Source organism: Theropithecus gelada, chromosome 13 (genome assembly GCF_003255815.1).
Source record: "Theropithecus gelada isolate Dixy chromosome 13, Tgel_1.0, whole genome shotgun sequence".
Lineage (NCBI taxonomy): Eukaryota > Metazoa > Chordata > Mammalia > Primates > Cercopithecidae > Theropithecus > Theropithecus gelada.
In genome coordinates, this window is record NC_037681.1 from 44,205,395 (window position 1) to 44,226,030 (window position 20,636).

The window sequence follows — 20,636 nt, forward strand, 5'->3', positions numbered from 1 at the left end:
GGAGGCTGAAGCAGGAGAATGGGGTGAACTTGGGAGGCAGAGCTTGCAGTGAGCTGGGATCGTGCCACTGCACTCCAGCCTGGGCAACAGAGGAGTTGCCAAAAAAAAGCAGTGGGGCAGAATAAGTTACTCAACTACCAAAAATAAAAAAGTTATTTACAGTTGCCTACCTATTGGAGGTGCTTGGTATCGATCCACTGTTTTTCTCTGTCTCAAATTATATGGTCTATCATTTTCTTCTCCTTCTGCCTCTTCAACTTCTATATCTCCATCCTCCTCTTGAGATTCTAGTTTCCCACACACAAAAACAAAAGAAAAAAGCATTGTTTTAATCCAAAAGGATTGGTCTACTCTAGAACTGAATATTTACACTTTATCCATTACTCTTTTTGCACAGGTGACATTTAAGTGCCAACATACTATGTAAAGCATACGTAATTAAAAATCAACCTAAATGGATGTAAAAGAAAATACTTTCCCTGCCAGTGATCAATACAATTATCTGCTAAATAAATTAATGTGATCATATTTTATCTCTTGATTTACTTAGGAACTTTGATTCGCTTTGGTCATACAACGCAATAATAGAAAACAGACTTAAAATTTTATCCAACTACAGCAAACCTCAATCAATGCTCAATTAACCACTAAATTAGTATTCAAATACCCTTGGTAATTCAAAAAAATATGCTTATAGGTAATTACTAATGTTACAGCAAGAGCAACTTATGTTGGCAGTGTAATGATTTGTTAGACCTGTTGATCACAATTAAGCATGGATTAGTTACATTTTGGTAGCAAAGTGCATGTACGCATTGAGATGGAGCATGAAACAGACTTCTAGGGTATTGGTAATAGTTTATTTCTTGACATGAGTGATCATTTTATAATTCTTTTTTTTTTTTTTTGAGACGGAGTCTTGCTGTGTCGCCAGGCTGGAGTACAGTGGTGTGATCTGGGCTCACTGCAACCTCTGCCTCCCGGGTTCAAGCAATTCTCCTGCCTCAGCCTCCCAAATATGTAGCTGGGACTACAGGCATGTATCACCATGCTTGGTTAATTTTATATTTTCAGTAGAGATGGGGTTTCGCCACACTGACCAAGCAGGTCTTGAACTCCTGACGTCAGGTGATCTGCCCGCCTCGGCCTCCCAAAGTGCTGGGATTACAGGCATGAGCCGAAATACTATTTTTTAAAAATGATTTGGCTATAGCTACAATGTAACATCTAAGTCCAGTTAAAATAAGAGTCTAGCTGGACGCTAAGGCACCTGCCTAGTCTCAATTACTTAGGAGGCTAAGGCAGGAGGATGGCTTCAGCCCAGGAGTTTGAGTTCAGTCTGGGATAACACAGCAAGACTCCATCTCTAATTTTTTTACTTTTTATTTTTTTGAGACAGAATCTTGCTCTGTCACCCAGGCTGGAGTGCATGATCTTGGCTCACTGAAACCTCTGCCTCCCGGGTTCAACCGATTCTCATATCTCAGCCTCCCAAGTAGCTGGGATTACAGGCATGCACCACAAAGCCCAACTAATTTTTGTATTGTTGGTAGAGACAGGGTTTCACTATGTTGGCCAGGCTGGTCTCAAACTCCTGACCTCAAGTGATCCACCCGCCTCAGCCTCCCAAAGTGCTGGGATTACAGGGGTGAGCCACCACACTCGGCCTCTATTAAAAAAAAAAATTTTTGATGAAAATTAATAAGCATATGAACCCCCAAATGCAATATGTAACTTCTTAACCACAAGAACTGTCAATATAACACAATCATATTAAAGCACAGAAAAAAATATAAAGCTGGCAGTGATACTTAGGGAAGCAGAAGACTAAAATTGCAAAGGGCTGGACGTGGTGGTTTATGCCTATAAACCCAGCACTTTGGGAGGCTGAGGCAGGAAGACTATTTGAGCTCAGGCGATCAAGACCAGCCTGCGCAACAAACATATTGACACCCCATCTCTATAAAAATTACAAACAATTTAGCCGAGCATGATGGCATGTGGTTATGGTCCCAGCTACTCAGGAGGCTGAGGTAGGAGGATTGCTTGAGCCTGGGAGGTCAAGGCTGCAGTGAACTGTGATTGTGACAATGCGCTCCAGCCTGGGTGACAGAGTGAAAAACTGTCCCCCAAAAAAAAAAAAATAAAGAACCTGCCAAGGACTTTATATTTTACTCATGACATCGGAAAGCATTATTTGAAAAATTTTTATTGTTAGGTTGTACAGAAAAATCAACACACACAGTATTTATCTAAATAATACTATAAAATACTTGTACCTAAATAAGTTATCTAAATATCCAAAACATTACTTTTTGAAAAATGTCTGTACCATATCACAATATTGCAGGCAAAAATTCTAAATATGGCATATCTACTTTGGAAACTCTACAAAGATATTCAGTTAATGAAAAGGCAAAAATCACATTATAAATCTGTCTCACCTATACTGATTTTCTCCAAAGGAAGCAATTTAGAGGTTCTAGCTGTAACAACAATAATATTTGCTCAATAAAGTGCCTTCATTAGAAATATCACCTCTTCAAAACTGGCTAACAAAATATTAACTACAGAATTTTTTTAAAAAACACAGTCTTCTCAATCTAAACTACACAAATAATGGGAACTAGTAAGATTCCCCTATAAAGTACTACTAATTTGCATTTACAATACACCAAATCTTCTGAAAATCCAATTCAATAAAGATTAATGCCAGGCGGTGGCTCACGCCGGTAATGCTAGCACTTTGGGAGGCCAAGGGAGGCGGATCACCTGAGGTCAGGAGTTCAACACAAGCCTGGACAACAAGGCGAAACCGCGTCTCTACTAAAAATACAAAAATTAGCCAGAGTGGTGGTGCACGCCTGTAATGCCAGGTATTCGAAAGGCTGAGGCAGGAGAATCGCTTGACCCGGGAGGCAGTCTGCAGCGAGCCGAGATCGCGCTACTGCACCCTAGCCTGAGCAACAAGAACAAGACTCTGTCTCAAAAAAAAAAAAAAAAAAAAAAAAAAGATTAATGCCTACAGAATTAAATCCTATAGGTATACTCTTCATCAATTTATAATCCACGGGGCCAATGTGCTGCTATCATGTTCCCAACTCCGGCCCTACAAATTCAGTCTGGGTTCTTCAGTTCAGAACCCACGAAGGCCTCAGAAAAGAATAGTATAGTCCCCTTCCACTGGTATTAGAAGTCTCTCTCTAAACTTTACTCTTTATTTCTCAGACCATACCTAAATTCAAGATCCACATAATCAGAGATTTAGAGGCCATGGATAACAAAGTAACCATCCAGTTAGAAGGTGCCTAAGTACAAAAAAGTCCTCATCTAAGAAGCAAATGAGCCCAAAGCAAATCCCATACCAGATCACTGAAGGACTACCAATGGCTACTAATGAAATACATTACATAATGTACAATGTGCACTTAAAAGGATTTTTCCAAATGAAGGAAATGAAACTCAGATTGCCAACTAAATTTAAATTATTTCAAATTATACAATATAGACCTCAAAATCCATTGTAGACTTGGTAATAGTCTACAAATATTACTTGTATATTTTATTTTTCCTCCCTCCCACCTGAACTTTCTAGAATTTCAAAAGATGCTTTACAAACCTTCTTCTTCACCCTCAGTAGAAACTTCATGATGATTTTGTATCCCATAACTATTTCTCCTTAGTGACTTTCTTCGCCTTTTCACTCTTGAATACATATCCATGTTTTCCTTTTAAAGAAAGAAATCTGTCAAATAGTAACATGACATTTATTCTCCACTATAAAAAAACAACCCAATGGGACACACCTGCTCAACAAAGTTTATTGAGCACCTATTTGCATGCCATAGATTTGTGAAAATGGAGCTTCCTAAATTAAATAAACGTAAGAAATAAAAAGGAAAAAAACTTATAACAAACTTATAAAAATGTAAAACACATAATGCCAGCAACATACTTTCTCCCTCAAGCAAATTACAGCCTAGTAGGAGGGAAATAAGACAATCACAGGTAATTATAAAAGAAAGTAAAATAAGTTAAATGCCACAAAGAGAGGTACAAAGTACTCTAGAATTCAAAGAGAAGACCCTCCTTTTGTTATGGGGTAAAGGGAAGGGAGGCAGTGTCTGAAATGAACCTTGAAACAAAGAGAGAACTGCATCAGTCACTAACTAGAAGTATTAACAAGAGTAAAGGTTATAGGAACAAGAATCATTTGTTTACACTTAGGCAATAGTATGTGAGAAAACAAAGTTGAAGCCAGATCATAAACATCAAGGTGTTTTTAATAAATTCAGTGCACAACAAAAAACCATTAATGGTTCAAATCAGAAGAGTAACAGAATCACAGTTGCACTTTAAGGTGACTCATACAGCAAAAATGAAGAGGGTTTTCTTGGGAAGGTTATAGCAAGAGGATAATGAAGAAAAGAAGCAAGCGAGCAATAAAATCCCAAATAAGTTGGAAATGAAGAGGAAGGAATACTCGTGCTAATTCAAAAACATCCAACTGTTGCATTCTCCCTTTAAATTCCTCAATTAAAATAAAACGTATTTACAAAGATTGCTACAGCTAATATACTCACAAATTCTGTATCTGTCCACATTCGAAGTCGTTCTACTTCTCCTGATCGACGATTCCGTCGGATATTAATGTTGTCCATTTCCTGTAGCACAGCTTCAGCAGTGCTACAATCATATAATAAAATCAGGATTTAGACAATGGTGGCACCATATACGTAAAAGAGCTCTCTGTGAAAGCGTAATCAAATCATCTCTGATGTGTAATTATACACAACTTTTTTTTCTTTTTTGTTTTTTTTAGATAGCGTGTCCCTCTGTCACCCAGGCTGGAGTACAGTGGCCTGTTCGTGGCTCACTGCAGCCTCAACCTCCTGGACTCAAATGATCCTCCCACCTCAGCCTCCTGAGTAGCTGAGACTACAGGCATGCACTACCATGCCCAGCTAATTTTTATATTTTTTTGTGGAGATAGGGTTTCACCATGTTGCCCAGGCTGTTCTTGAACTCCTGGGCTCAAGCGATTCATTCATCTCAGCTCCCAAAGTGCTGCAATTACAGTGGTGTGCCCCACTACATCCCAATTAAATACCTCTTTCATAACCAGCATCCATTATCAGAATACAGTGCCCAATAAGAAAAGCAAAACCAGGACATCTTCTACCTTAATATGCACATTAAAATAAAACTTTTTAAATATAAGGCTTTTGTTAATAAGGTCCCAATAAAAAAATCCATAATGCCTCTATGAATAATTATCAGATATATGACACTGAAAAAATACTAATTCAATCTTTTTATTGAAGATGGTGTTAAGAATAACTTGTATAAAATAAGTGTATAAAATTATTTTATTTTTATTTGTATAAAAATAAGCAATTGTATAAAATAAAACAATTTGTAAAGTTTAAAGCCTTATAAAGTTTACTGGAAAGACTCTTTCAGAAATTGAAGTAAAACACTGACATTCAAGAAAAACATGCTAACATCTTAGCAATTTTTTTTTTCTTTTTTAAGAGATGGGCTGCTGGGCGCGGTGGCTCATGCCTGTGATCCCAGCACTTTGGGAGGCCGAGGCAGGTGGATCACGAGGTCAGGAGATTGAGACCATCCTGGCTAACATGGTGAAACCCCGTCTTTACTAAAAATACAATTAGTCAGGCGTGGTAGTACACGCCTATAGTTCCAGCTGCTCGGGAGGCTGGGGCAGGAGAATCGCTTGAACCCAGGAGGCAGAGGTTGCAGTGAGCCAAGATTGCATCACTGCACTCCAGCCTGGGCGAGAGACTGGGGTCTCACTATGTTGCCATGACTGGTCTTGAACTCCTAGGCTCAGGATCTTCCCACTTTAGCCTCCTGAGCAGCTATGACTACAGTCTCCAGTCACCACACTTGGCTATCTTGGCAATTTTTATTTTGTATTTTAAACAAATACTTACATAACAATTACTATGCATCTAGATACTGATCTAAGCATTTAACAATACTTAAGTTTTAATAATAACTTAAGCCCAAATTTGATGTTACCACTGTAGAATATAATTTCCTCTCTTGTCAAATAGGGATTGTACTGACCACCCTCTCCAGGCTGTTGTAAGGATTAAGTAGGATGACATATTATCTGAAAGAGTCAAGTTTTACAGATGCAGACGTTGAACGGATAAGTCAGCTCACTGACTAGCTAAGAGACTCAATCCCACTTACTCAGTCTCAAAACATCTTCAATTCAAAATCTTGAATTGACCCACCACACCCAGCTTCAAGTTAAGTTTTAAAAGAACTGTACTGATTGCTAAGTCGTTTCTTAAGCTATTTTTTTAAAATGTAACTGTCTTAAAAAGCAAATAATTAAATGAAATTGCTTAATACATAGCATTCATACCTATTTACTAGTTGATCAAATAACAAACTCTGGTTCACACTTTCAAATCTGTTTTTCCTGGAACGACAACTTTTTCTGACTTCCATGTCACCATTTATACAAGAAAGGTCCCCATCTCCCTTCTTTTCCCCTCGAAGGGGATGGCTTCGAAGGGCTACAAGAAGAGAGATATTTACATTTCAAAGTACAGAATATAGAAAGAAAGAAAAGAAAAAAAAAAGAAAAAATTACTTTTAAAAGACTACAAAAAGTTTAATATAACCTTTTAAAGGCTTTAATATTCAATAATCTAAAATTTCGATAAATTTTACAATGTCATAAATAATTTAAATTATTTCAGGTACGCTGATTTCCCAAAGTTTAACAATTACATATATTTTTTTACTATGACTGAAATTCAGCCATTTCCAACTGTATGCTCAGCACACTATTAAATCACTCTATTTTTCCCCACTTTACTGCTTTCTCTAACATTGCAAGAATTTTAATACTAACCAGTTTTATAATAGAATACTCACATAAACTACTATGTCCGTTTGGTAATGTAGCACCAGGCTGAGAAGTTAACCTAGAACACAATTATATTTAATATGCAAACACATCAACATTTGTTTATATAAGCAAGAAATGCAATACTGCTGGAATTATTTTAATCTTTAAAATGTTATTTTAATCTTTAAAACTTTTTTAAAAGATAACTTTTTTACTGTAAGATTGGTAATATGCCAATTAATAAAACATACTAGCTAACTTAGTTAAAAGCCATTTTATTACTTTAAGAAAAGCTTTAATAACAGATTATAAACTAAGTTTACTCTGCCATCAACTTTACAAATTAAAACCCAAAAAAAAGGCTTAAGCTTAATATGTACCATAAAATTAACTGAGACCATAAGTAGCAGGGGTCACAGGCATTAACTATTGGTTTTGGTTGTTGAAATAAAATTGAAACAATGATAAATTTATTAACACAATAAACAGTAAGAAAAAAGTGCTTGCATACCTGTATCATTTAATAATTTCTTCAAAGTATGTTATTACACATCTAAACTGACAAATGAAAACAGCTGATTTACCAAAAGAGCCATTTTACAATTCTCCCTTTTGGGTGGAAGAAGAGAAACGTAAATCGCTGGAAAGTTACTAACAAGGCCATCAAAACATGAGGACTAGGAAAAAGTCACAGTACTTCTTAGTATAGTCAGAAAGTTCAAAAGTAAAAACTAAATTGCTGCATAATAAAAGAGTTGTCAATGCAAACTAAGATATTTTTGAAATATCCAACAATTATTAGTTTCGAAGATTAAAAAACTAGGGAAAGGACAGCCAGAAAATCACAAATATATGTGACTGTCTTTTTTTTTTTTTTCCTCGAGACAGAGTCTTGCTCTATCACCCAGGCTGGAGGTACAGTGACACGATCTCAGCTCACTGCAACCTCCGCCTCCTGGGTTCAAGCGATTCTCCTGCCTCAGCCTCCCAAGTAGCTGGGATTACAGGCATGCACCACCATGCCTGGCTAATTTTTGTATTCTTAGTAGAGATGGGGTTTCACCATGTTCATCAGGCTGGTCTCGAACACCTGACCTCAGGTGATCTGCCCGCCTCTGCCTCCCAAAGTGCTGGGATTACAGGCGTGAGCCACCACGCCCGGCCCCTGTGACTGCCTTCTATGTGGTGTGCACAAACTTTTAATCAAAATAATCTAACATTTTTGGTTACTCTAGTACTCTTCATGTTAAATTATAAATATATTATATATCACAATACCCCTGCCCAGCAAAGGACACAGTTAAGATAAGTAAAGGTTATAAACAGAAACGCAAGCCAGGCACAATGGCTCACGTGAGCCTGTAATCCCAGCACTTTGCGAGGCCGAGGTGGGTGGATCACCTGAGGTCAGGAGTTCGAGACCAGCCTGGCCAACATGGTGAAACCCCCTCTTTACTAAAAATATAAAAATTAGCTAGGTGTGGTGGTGGGCACCTGTAATCCCAGCTACTCAGGAGGCTGAGGCAGGAGAATTGCTTGAACCCAGGAGGCAGAAGTTGCAGTAAGTGGAGATCACACCACTGCACTCCAGCCTGGGTGACAGAGCAAGGATCCATCTTAAAACAAAAAACAAAAAACAAAAAAAAACCTCTAACTACTATGCATCTTCAGATTGTCAAAAAACAACAAAAAAAAAATCTAGCCCCCTCCTTTCCCCTAGAAAACAACAACAAAAAAATACCTTTTCCTAGTATACTATCTTAGAGAAAATTTCATTTTTAGCACCATTGTATACAATGCACGATTCTCCAGGTATATGAGTGTGACTATAAAGTAACAAAATGGATGTAATACAGGTATTCTTAAAATGTTGTCACTGTACAATGCGTTTCTGGAATTCTTGAGAATCACTCTCAAAATCCACTTAAAACCACACAAAAAAACCAACTTTATTACTTCATAAATATACTTTTCTTTAGACCCAACAAAGCATTAACTCAGCTTGATCAGTTTATTCACAAGTCTTGGCACCAAATGAATTCTGACTGTACACAAAGCCAAATGGTTGGAATTTCACATCACTTGAATTGTTCAAAAGAATAACATGCAGACCCTAAAGTCATTCCACAAAAGAAATCTAAAACTTTTTGGAACAATGGCAACATCATTGGGGAAAAAAGCACAACAAGCTTTTTGTCTGCTCTAAAGAAGACAATGCTTACTTGGCTTTTATTACTAATGAAAGATCTGTTTTAAGAAAAAATTTCAAAAAACTTGTTCTTCAATTGATCCAATTACCTTATAGTCACAGATTATTGTCATCATGATCTTTATAAAAGGGAGAGAGAGTGAAAAAGGAGACATGACATGAAATACATGAGTATATTAAGAGATTTAATATACTGAGATTTTTTGGTTTTTTTTTTTGAGACGGAGTCTTAGCCACCCAGGCTGGAGTGCAATGGTGCGATCTTGGCTCACTGCAACTACCGTCTCCCAGGTTCAACTGATTCTCTCGTCTCAGCCTCCCGAGTAGATGGGATTACAGGCACCCGCCATGATACCCAGCTAATTTTTGTATTTTAGTAGAGACAGAGTTTCACCATGTTGGCCAGGCTGATCTTGAACTCCTGACCTCAGATGATCCGCTCGCCTTGGCCTCCCAAAGTGCTATGATTACAGGTGTAAGCCACCATGCCCAGCCTATACTGAGATTTTGTAAGGGTTAGCCTGCTTAAACATATGTGCCTAAAAGTTTCCATGTGTATCAATGTTCCCAAAAGTTGGTCACTTAAATTGAGTGCGTAGCTTTGTTCTTTTGTTTATTTTATGAAAAGAAGGAAGGTGCGTTGGAGATTTTTTCCCTGTATCACTGTTTCCTGAATTTTTATTTATCATTTATTATTTTTTGAGGGGACAAAGCCTCACTCTGTCACCCAGGGTAGAATGCAGTGGCCCTACTTTGGCTCATTGCAACCTCTGCCTCCTCAATTCCAGCAATTCTCATGCCTCAGTCTCCCAAGTAGCTGGATTACAGGCGTGCACCACCATACCTGGCTAATTTTTGTATTTTTAGTGGTGACAAGGTTTCACCAGGTTGGCCAGGCTGGTCTCGAACTCCTAACCTCAGGTGATCCCCGCCAACCCCCGCGTCAGACTCCCAAAGTGCTGGGATTACAGGTGTGAGCTGCTGCGCCTAACCCTATTTCCTCAATTTTTAAATGGAAACTGTTTCACTTTGCTTTAGGTGATTATTACATTAGAATTTTCTAGGCCGGGCGCGGTGGCTCAAACCTGTAATCCCAGCACTTTGGGAGGCTGAGACGGGCGGATCACGAGGTCAGGAGATCGACACCATCCTGGCTAACATGGTGAAACCCCGTCTCTACTAAAAAATACAAAAAACTAGCCGGGTGAGGTGGTGGGCGCCTGTAGTCCCAGCTACTCGGGAGGCTGAGGCAGGAGAATGGCATAAACCCGGGAGGCGGAGCTTGCAGTGAGCTGAGATCCGGCCACTGCACTCCAGCCTGGGCGACAGAGCGAGACTCCGTCTCAAAAACAAAAAAGAATTTTCTACAGCTTTAATTACCTGGGGCATAACCATTGCAATATCAGACTTAAAAATCATACTCATTCTCCCTTTCCCATATAAACTCAAGGCATTTAATGATTTATGAGGGTTATAAACCTCAATTCAAAAAAGTCCCAGTTCTGACAGACCTCACTTAACCACTGCCACTCCTCAATTCTAATATGCTGGAGCAGTCCACATAAGTGGTTTTATTACTAATGAAAGATCTGTTTTAAGAAAAAATTTCATATATTTCTGCCTCACCTCACTACTTCCTCATTACCTAATCACAAAAGGAAACTTTCAAGCATGCTACTACTTTTGAGTATACAGCAAATCTTTTTTTTTTTTTTTTAAGACAGGGTCTCACTCTGTCGCCCAGGCTAGAGTGCAATGGTGCGATCTCGGCTCACTGCAACCTCCATCTCCTGGGTTCAAGCAATTCTCATGCCTCAGCCTCCCAACTAGCTGGGTACAGGCATGCACCGCCATGCTTGGCTAATTTTTGTATTTTTAGTAGAGATCAGATTTCACCATGTTAGCCAGACTGGTCTCGAACTTCTGGCCTCAGGTGATCCACGCCCCTTGGCCTCCCAAAGTGCTGGAATTACAGGCATGAGCCACCACGCCCAGCCAAGTGTACAGTAAGTCTTAGGAAAATTTCAATTTGTCTGTATCTTAGAGTATGACTATTATTCTAGATATACATCAGGTTAAATAAATGACTATTAGCTAAATAAATAACTGCTGACCAAAAAAGTCAATAAAATAGCATTCTCTATTCAAAGTATTTGTAAGCTACAACATCTGTCTATGTTAGTATGTATATTTGGGAATTTCTATATACAATATAAAAAATATATATTAAAAATATTTTTGACCAAAAAATCCTATTTTACTAAAAGTATCAATCATTAAAATTATGTTGATACACTTGGGCCTTAAACCCAGGTTTTAGCCCAAAAGAAAACTCATAATCTATCTCAAATCACTTATGAAGATTCAGAAGATTCTAGGTCCACTTTTATCTCTATCTTCATCCAATTATCTAACTCTAAAATGGAAATTTATTTTGCCAATTAACAGTAATTTCTTTGACCTTAGTGGTCTTTGCAAAGTTCTTTAGAATTCCTTATTTTTCATAGCTAATACTAATTCTTATCTGTATTCAATTTTCCTCCATATGAATTATTACTTCTAACAAATTATTTTTTGTGAAAGCACTTTAATAAGTTTACCTTACATGCTTATAAGAGTTTAGATTACCAAAATAAAGGAATCAAGATTCTCAGGTTCATGACATACAAATACAAGTCTCCAAGTAATTCTTAATTTTTTGTACTTATATTATCTCAAAATCTGAAATATTTTTAACTACAAGTTTTCCTTAAAATTAAATTCTATTGAATCTAATAGGTCAAACTGCATTTTATTTTCAGGTCATCTGAAACATCAAAAGATTTTAATTCTAAAAGTTTAACTGTTACTCAGACTCCTAGATGAATAAACTAAAAAAAAAAAAACTTTTTTTTTTTTTCCCACGAAGACAGGTCTCACTCTGCCACCCGGGGTGGAGTGCAATGGCGTGATCACAGCTCACTGTAGCCTCAAACTCCTGGGTTCACAGCATCCTCCAGCCTTAGCCTTTCGAGTAGATGGTACTACAAGCACATGCCACTGTAGCTAATTTTTTAATATTTCATAGAGATGAGGTCTCACTATGTTGCCCAGGCTGTTCTTGAACTCCTGGGCTCAAGCAATCCTCCCACCGTGGCCTACCAAAGTTCTGGGATTACAGCCATGAGCCACCATGCCTGGCCTCAAAAATCTTTTTAAATTCTGTGAGCTACTAAACATTGTCCTTTTGCCAAAACAGAAACAGTAAATGTATTAGTATTCATTATTTAAGTTTTTTACTTAAAATATATTTAGTATTTTTTTAAAGAAATACCTCACTCTAAGGTACCTAAATGATTCCTAAATGGAAGCATATCTTTCACATGCTCTCTTAAAATTTTTGAGGCCTTTTTATATGAAAGATTTCTATATGAAATATCGGCCAGGCGCGGTGGTTCATGCCTGTAATCCCAGCATTTTGGGAGGTCGAGGCTGGTGGATCACCTGAGGTCCAGAGTTCGAGACCAGCCTGGCCAATGTGGTGGAACCCTGTCTCTACTAAAACTAGAAAAATTAGGCCAGGCGTGGTGGCTCATGTCTGTAATCCCAGTACTTTGGGAGGCCGAGGCGGGTGGATCACCTGAGGTCAGGAGTTCAAGACTAGCCTGACCAACATGGAGAAACCCTGTCTCTACTAAAAATACAGAATTAGCTGGGCATGGTGGCGCATGCCTGTAACCCCAAGTACTTGGAAGGCTGAGGCAGGAGAATCACTTGAACCTGGGAGGCAGAGGTTGCAGTGAGCCAAGATAGCATCATTGCACTCCAGCAAAACTCCATCTCAAAAAAAAAAGAAAAGAAATATCAAGATCAATTTATATAAAGGCCTGCTGGGTGGATAAAATGAGAGAAATCTAGTATATTACTTGCACTTGAATAAACTGTTAAAATCATCTTAAAAGTCCAATTTTAACACTAAAAGAACATTGTTAGGAATATTTATCTGGAAGATATTTGATTCACTCATTTAATAAATGCAAGATAGAGATTATAACAGGTAGATCAAGTCTAAAAGTATAATTACATGGCAGTACTAAAGTAACATCATCATAATGATCCAGACCTGTTTCATCTCACAGATGGATGGGTGTGGGAAAGAAAAATAAAAATAAAACTCAACAGACTATGATTCATGTATTTTTCTACTTAGCCCCCATATAATGCAAATTACAAAACATAAAATAAACTGGTACATCTTATGGAGTATATTTTAGTAAGTATAGAGACTCCTTAGGGACTAATAAATGTACGCAGCCTGTCAAAGTCTATATAACCCCAAAGATTTTTTTCCCTAGAGAATAAAAGTATCCAGAATTTACCTACACATATAAAATCAAAATATTTTTAAATACTTGAAGAATAAAAACAAAGGACTTCCCTTTTACTTCTGTTCAGTCACACATCATCAGCACTTCTACCTTAAAGAGTTTAAAGAACCCTTTAGTTCCCAGACCGATGTAAAAAAAAAAAATTGTTTTTAATTAGAAAAAAATAAAAATAAAGACTTTAAACAAAACAGAAGCTAACGAATCTGATTTCAATGTTTAAATCTTTTCTATGTGGGTGCCTAACCTAACTACCATTTGGGAGTAAATTAAACTTAATTTTAGTCAGTTTCAAAGTAAATGTTAGTAATTTACCCTGAAACTGACAAAAATTGTTTTCCTGATACGTACTGAACCAGATACAAGCAAATTTAAGTTTAAAACAGGGTAAACAGATGAAAAGATGTCTTTAAAAATTAATTTAAATGTCATTATATCTTCATATATCAAGTGAAATAGTCAATAATCTTAAAAAAAGGGAGATTTTATTTTCAAGTAAACATATAATTCTGACCATATGTTTTATTTAAATTTTCAGCACTATAAATACATATGCATACTCAAGAGTCATCAAAATCCTTATTGTTTTACTTATGGTAGTTTCTGTTACATACCATATATCTTTATAAAACAAATATATTTTAGAGTATTATCAGGAGAAAATAAAATTACATACAAAAATTATAAAATAAGTTTAATTCAATTTACTTATAAGTATTTATAAGATACTTATTTTATAAGCTAAAAAAATTAGCGTTAGTATCAGCCCTGAATCACATTCAGTAATTTAAGAAAAAACAATCAATGAGTTCTCCTTTCTCACCTGGCCTGTCCAGTTGATAAATTCCATTCCTCTCGCTGACCAGTACTTCGTGATTTTGATTTGTCTTTGCAAACAGAATCAGGTTGTTTCAAAGTGCGTTTGGCTGGAGGAGATACGTGGCTATCACTTAAACTACCATCAACTTCAGCTTTCTGAAAGACAATGTTAAAAATGTATTTATTATTCCTATTAAGACAAGTAGAATTGTTAATATTAGGGGCCAGGCTCAGTGGCTCACTCCCGTAATGCCAGCACTTTCTTTGGGTGGCTGAGGCAGGTAGATCACTTGAGGTCAGGAGTTTAAGACCACACTGGCCAACATGGCGAAACCCCGTCTCTACCAAAAAACAAAAATTAGCTGGGTGTGGTGGCAGGCGCCTGTAATTCCAGCTACTTGGGAGGCTGAAGCAGGACAATGGCTTTAACCCAGGAGGCGGAGGCTGCAGAGAGCCAAGATCAAGCCAGTGCACTCCAGCCTGAATGACAGAGCAAGACTGTTTCAAAAAAAAAAGAATTGTTAATATTCTTGGAAAATCAAGCACAGTATTTGTCAACCAATAAATATTTACTGAATTATACTACAAATATAGCAAAATGTATCATCTGTAAATATAAAAGCAAGAAAGATTACATTTATAATCAGAAAAATATGTTGTTTTTTGTTTTTATTTTGAAAAACGTTCAAGAAAGGGTGTGTGTTCTTAAATGTCTGGTGTGTATATGTATCTTTTTTGTATTGACACAATCCCTCAGACCCTCCTAAATACTCCAGTATATACCTCCCCAAACAAGGGCACTTTGCTACATTACCACCATACAACCCCCCCAATCAGTAAATGAACACTGGTATAATACAAAGTCAAACCACAGACATATTCAAATTTTACCAAATGTCCCAACAACGCCTCTCTTTCTAAAGACAGGATACTAAACACATATTACATTTAGTTAATGGACCTCCTCAGTCTCCCTTAATCAGTCTTTCCTTCATTCCCTATCTTTCATGTCCTTGACTGTCAAGAGCATAGGCGAGCCAGGCGTGGTGGCTCATGCATGTAATCCCAACACTTTGGGAGACCAAGGCGGGGCAAATCGCCCGAGGTCAGGAGTTCCAGACAAGCCTGGTGAACCCATCTCTACTAAAAATATATTTTTTTAAAGCCGGGTGTGGTGGTACACACCTATAATCCCAGCTACTCGGGAGGCTGAAGCACAAGAATCCCTCAAACCCAGGAGGTGGAGGTTGCAGTGAGCAACCACTGCACTCCAGACTGGGTGACAGACCGAGACGCCGTCTAAAAAAAAAATAAAAGAGTACAGGCCTGGCCGGGCGCGGTGGCCACTGCACTCCAGACTGGGTGACAGACCGAGACGCCGTCTAAAAAAAAAAATAAAAGAGTACAGGCCTGGCCGGGCGCGGTGGCTCAAGCCTGTAATCCCAGCACTTTGGGAGGCCGAGACGGGCGGATCACGAGGTCAGGAGATCGAGACCATCCTGGCTAACACGGTGAAACCCTGTCTCTACTAAACACATACAAAAAACTAGCCGGGCGAGGTGGCGGGCGCCTGTAGTCCCAGCTACTCGGGAGGCTGAGGCAGGAGAATGGCGGGAACCCGGGAGGCGGAGCTTGCAGTGAGCTGAGACCCGGCCACAGCACTCCAGCCTGGGTGACAGAGCAAGACTCCGTCTCAAAAAAAAAAAAAAAAAAAAAAAAAAAAAGAGTACAGGCCTTTTATTCTCTAGGATGACCCCCAATCTGGGCCTAGCTGATGTTCCTAATGATCAGATTCAGGACACATATTCTTAAAAAGAATAGACAGAAACGATGCTGTGCATGCTATACCTATCCTTCCCATCCCTAGGGATAACCCTCATCACTTGGTCAACCTGGTGTCTGCCAGGTTTCTTCACTGTAAAGTAACTATGTTTTCCTTTGTATTTGACTTACATATTACGGGGAATTATTTTGATAATTCACCAATATCCTGTTCCTCATCAAATCTCTACCAACCAGCCTTAGTATTCATTGACTACTCTTGCCATTATCAAATACCACAAAGATGGTGATTATCTAATTCCATCATTCCTTCTACATTTGTAGTTGGCATTTTAAGAAAGTTTACCCTGTCTCCATAAATTCATTTATTCATTTATATTTTTATCAGTATCATGGATTCTTATTTTATTCTACAAATTGTAATTTCCTACTCTATTTTGCTGCTCAAATTATGTGAGATTTAGCCAGCGTGAGCCCCTTCAAAGTAATTCCTGTGTCTTTTGACACATTCTCATCATTTTGAGTACTTCCTTACTTTCTGGAACAACTGAATGTAGACTCATTTTATACTTTCCCTCTGTGGCCCTAGATTAGCATTTCTCCAAGGAGCCTTGGTTCCTCTTAGTCAATGATAGTATTTAGGAACCAAAAGTTGGGCACTATATGTGCTCACTGTTACTGAGGTTTCACTGCAATTAAGTGCTCTCAGCAGAGGGACCTAAGGAATGTATAAACATATAAACATACACATGGTAAAACTCTAGCCGGGTGTGGTGGTACATGCCTGTAATCCCAGCTACTAGGGAGGCTGAGGCAGGAGAATCACTTGAACCTGGGAGGTGGAGGTTGCAGTGAGTCGAGATCACGCCATTGCACTCCAGCCAGGAGACAGAGCAAGACTCCGTCTCAAAAAAAAAAAAAAAACAGAAAATCTTTGAATCCACCTATTAGTTGTAAGCCCCCTATCTTTCCTGTCTTTCCAGATTGAACCAATGTATATCTCACATGTACTGATTGATGTCTTATGTCTTCCTAAAATGTATACAACAAAGCTATAACTCAACCACTTTGGGCACATGTTCTCAGGACCTCTTGAGACTGTGTCTTGGTCCATGGCCACTCATATTTGGCTCAGAATAAATCTCTTTAAATATTTTACTGAGTTTGACTCTTTTTGTCAACAAATATCTATAATCCTTTTCAATATGCTACCATATAGAAATATCTGTGGCCAGGCACAGTGGCTCACACATGAAATCCCAAAACTTTGGGAGGTCAAGGCAGGATGACTGCTTGAGGCCAGGAGTGCCAGACCAGCCTGGGCAACATAATGAGACCTTATCTCTACAAAAAAATTAAAAATAAAAATTAGTTAGGTCAGGCGTGGTGGCTCATGCCTATAATCCCAGCACTTTGCGAGGCCGAGGCGGGTGGATCACCTGAGGTCAGGCGTTCCAGACCAGCCTGACCAACATGGTGAAACCCTATCTCTACTAAAAATACAAAATCAGCCAGGCATGGTGGCACATGCCTGTAATCCCAGATACTGGGGAGGCTGAGGCAGAAGAATCGCTTGAACCCAGGAGGCAGAGGTTGCAGTGAGCCGAGATCATGCCATTGCACTTCAGCCTGGGCAACAAGAGGAAAACTCTGTCTCAAAAGAAAAATAATAATTAGTTGGGCATGGAGGTATGCACCAGTGGTCCCAGCTACTCAGAGAGAGTGAGGTGGGAAGATTGCTTGAGCACAGGCGGTCAAGGCTGCAGTGAGCTGTGATCACATCACAACGTGGGCGAAAGAGCAAGACCCCATCTCAAAAAAAAAAAAAAAAAAAAAAAAAGCCACAAGGCCACACTGGTACTAAAAGGCACAAAAGAAAAAATACTTGAAATTCAAATATGAGCATGTATACAATTAAGATGGTATATTAGTTTCATAATACACCATCACTTATTAGGTTAAGTTCCCAAGAATAGTTAGCTACTTCCAAACTATATTCAGTACAGGGTGGAAAATCATTTAAGAAATACTTCAATCTTATAATAAGCCTTTGTTAGTCAACATACTATACTCAAATGAGTGTTTCTTAATTTAGTGCTTTCATTTTTTTTTTTTTTCTGTGAGACGGAGTCTCGCTCTGTCACCCAAGCTGGAGTGCAGTGGCACGATCTTGGCTCACTACAAGCTCTGCCTCCCGGGTTCAGGCAATTCTCCTGCCTCAGCCTCCTGAGTAGCTGGGACTACAGGCGTCCGCCACCACAACCAGCTAATTTTTGCATTTTTAGTAGAGATGGGGTTTCACCATATTGGCCAGGCTGGTCTCCAACTCCTGACCTCGAGATCCACCCACCTCAGCCTCCCAAAGTGCTGAGATTACAGGCGTCAGCCACTGTGCCCAACAGTCCTTTCATTTCTAATACAGTTTTCTGTTTTTTTTTTTTTTTTTGAGACATAGTCTAGCTCTGTCACCCAGGCTGGAGTGCAGTGGTCTTGGCTCACTGCAACCTCCACCTCCTGGTTCAAGCAATTCTCCTGCCTCAGCCTCCTGAGTAGCTGGGATTACAGGTGCATGCCACCATGCCCAGCTAAGTTTTGTATTTTTAGTAGAGACAACATTTCACTGTGTTGGCCAGGCTGGTCTCGAACTCCTGACCTCGTGATCTGCCCGCCTCGGCCTCCCAAAGCGCTGGGATTATAAGCATGAGCCACCGTGCCCGACCTCTTACTTTTTATTTCATATTTTTATTGTTTTATTTTATTTGAGACAGGGTCTCATTGCCAGGTTGTTCTCAAACTCCTGACCTCAAGAGATCCTCCCGCCTCGGCCCCACAAAGCACTGGGATTACAACCATGAGCCACCACGCCTAGCTTTAGTTTTTATACTATCTCACCCACTCCAACCTGGGATATTTACAGACTCCCAAGGTTAAAATGTGCATTAAAAGTCATCTAACTGAACTACAAATCCAAGACATCCTTTACTCCAAATCTGGTCTGTGAACCAACAACATGGGCATCATCTATTTGGGAGCTCCTTAGAAATGTAGAATCTCAGGCTCCACCCTCAGACCCACTGAATCAGAAACCATTTTAAAAAGATCCCCAGGTGATTCATGTGCACATTAGAGTTTGAAAAGCATTATTACACAACATATTCAAGACATTGTCACTGACCGCCTGATTGCCACCATCATGAGTCACATGCACACTCCTGGGAAGGGCCTGTCTCAATCGGCTCTGCCCCGTCACTGCAAGGTTCCCACTTGGCTGAAGTTGACATCTGATGACATGAAGGAGCAGACTTACAAACTGACCAAGAAGGGTCTGCCTCCCTCACAAATCAGTGTGATCCTGAGGCTCATACGGTGTTACACAAGTATGTTTTGTGACAGGCAATACAATCTTAAGAATCCTTAAGTCCAAAAGACTCGCTCCTGATCTCCCAGAGGATCACTACTGTTTAATTAAGCAAGCAGTTGCTATTCAAAAGCATCTTGAGAGGAACAGAAAGGATAAGGATGCCAAATTCCATCTGATTCTGATAGACGAATTCTGATAGACGAATTCACCGACTGGCTCAATATTACTAATACACGACCAAGCAAATCCTCCCTCCCAACTGGAAATATGAGTCATCCACAGCCTCTGCCCTGGTTGCATAAGTTTGTCTATGTACTCAAGTAATAAAATGATTGTTCACTGAAAAAAAAGTAGTCACTGAGGAAGCAACATCATGTGTTTTAAGCTAGAGTATATCTGTGATACAGAAACTAGCACCTATAAACTACTATGCCAATTTAGATAGCCCAGGCCAGCATTACTCCTTCTAATCAAATTTGATCACTCACCTCAAGACCCATCTCAGGACCCATTTTTTTTTTCCTTCATGAAATCTCCCTGAAGAATCTAGCCTAAATTAAGCTTATCTCCCCTGCTAGCTGCAGCCCTACTATACATTTGGGCACTTGATTATTTCAACTTAGCATTATATATTTATCATCTTTAAAGTGCCATGTCCAAGTCTTGAAATTCTAGCAAGATTTTAAGCTCCTGAATTATAAAAACATACCCTATTTTTTAAAATTCCACAGTAACAATGAAAAACAACAAACAAAATTTCTGGAAATTTGTTCACAAATTATTAATAGAAATTATTAGGGGCAAGAAAGGAGGGCTCATGGTGAATGAAGTTTGGGAAACAATGAGGTCCAAGGCTTTTTGCTGCGAAACTTCTAAGAGTATTATCATAACATGCAAAGTAAATCTCTAAGGATGGAATAAAGTATATAACATTTCACAAACTTATTTGATCAAGCTCTCTTTTTTCATGAAACATCTGCAGGTACTAGTTTCCCAAATACACTCTGGAAATAAGTACTATGTACCACTGAAATGAAGACAAAAAAAAAAAAGTAAAATATTTGAATTTTTAAAAGAATCTGAGTATATAGTTACTTGAATATCAATTTAAGTGAGTTTTGCACATTTATTTATTGGCCATCTGCATATTCTACGGGCTTTCTTCAATTCCACTCAGAAGTATTACTCAAACTGTTGTTTACACACTAC

The 20,636-nt window shown here is 38.7% G+C and overlaps 1 protein-coding gene and 1 pseudogene across 4 annotated transcripts in view; one reads left to right on the plus strand and one right to left on the minus strand.

The window, feature by feature from the left end:
- Nucleotides 1-20,636, minus strand: part of ATAD2B (ATPase family, AAA domain containing 2B) — a 175,188-nt gene that overhangs the window by 131,875 nt on the left and 22,677 nt on the right. For 2 of the 4 annotated variants that reach the window (XM_025354786.1, XM_025354785.1), the window contains exons 2-8: nt 14,289-14,440; nt 6,919-6,968; nt 6,401-6,554; nt 4,584-4,686; nt 3,620-3,728; nt 2,445-2,486; nt 171-287 (exon numbers count right to left, since the gene is read on the minus strand). In XM_025354786.1, the coding sequence (XP_025210571.1) occupies nt 171-287; nt 2,445-2,486; nt 3,620-3,728; nt 4,584-4,686; nt 6,401-6,554; nt 6,919-6,968; nt 14,289-14,440 (727 nt within the window). The remainder of the gene's footprint in view (nt 1-170; nt 288-2,444; nt 2,487-3,619; nt 3,729-4,583; nt 4,687-6,400; nt 6,555-6,918; nt 6,969-14,288; nt 14,441-20,636) is intronic. The other 2 variants (XM_025354788.1, XM_025354787.1) reach the window with 1 other exon arrangement.
- Nucleotides 19,260-19,729, plus strand: LOC112605152 (annotated as a pseudogene).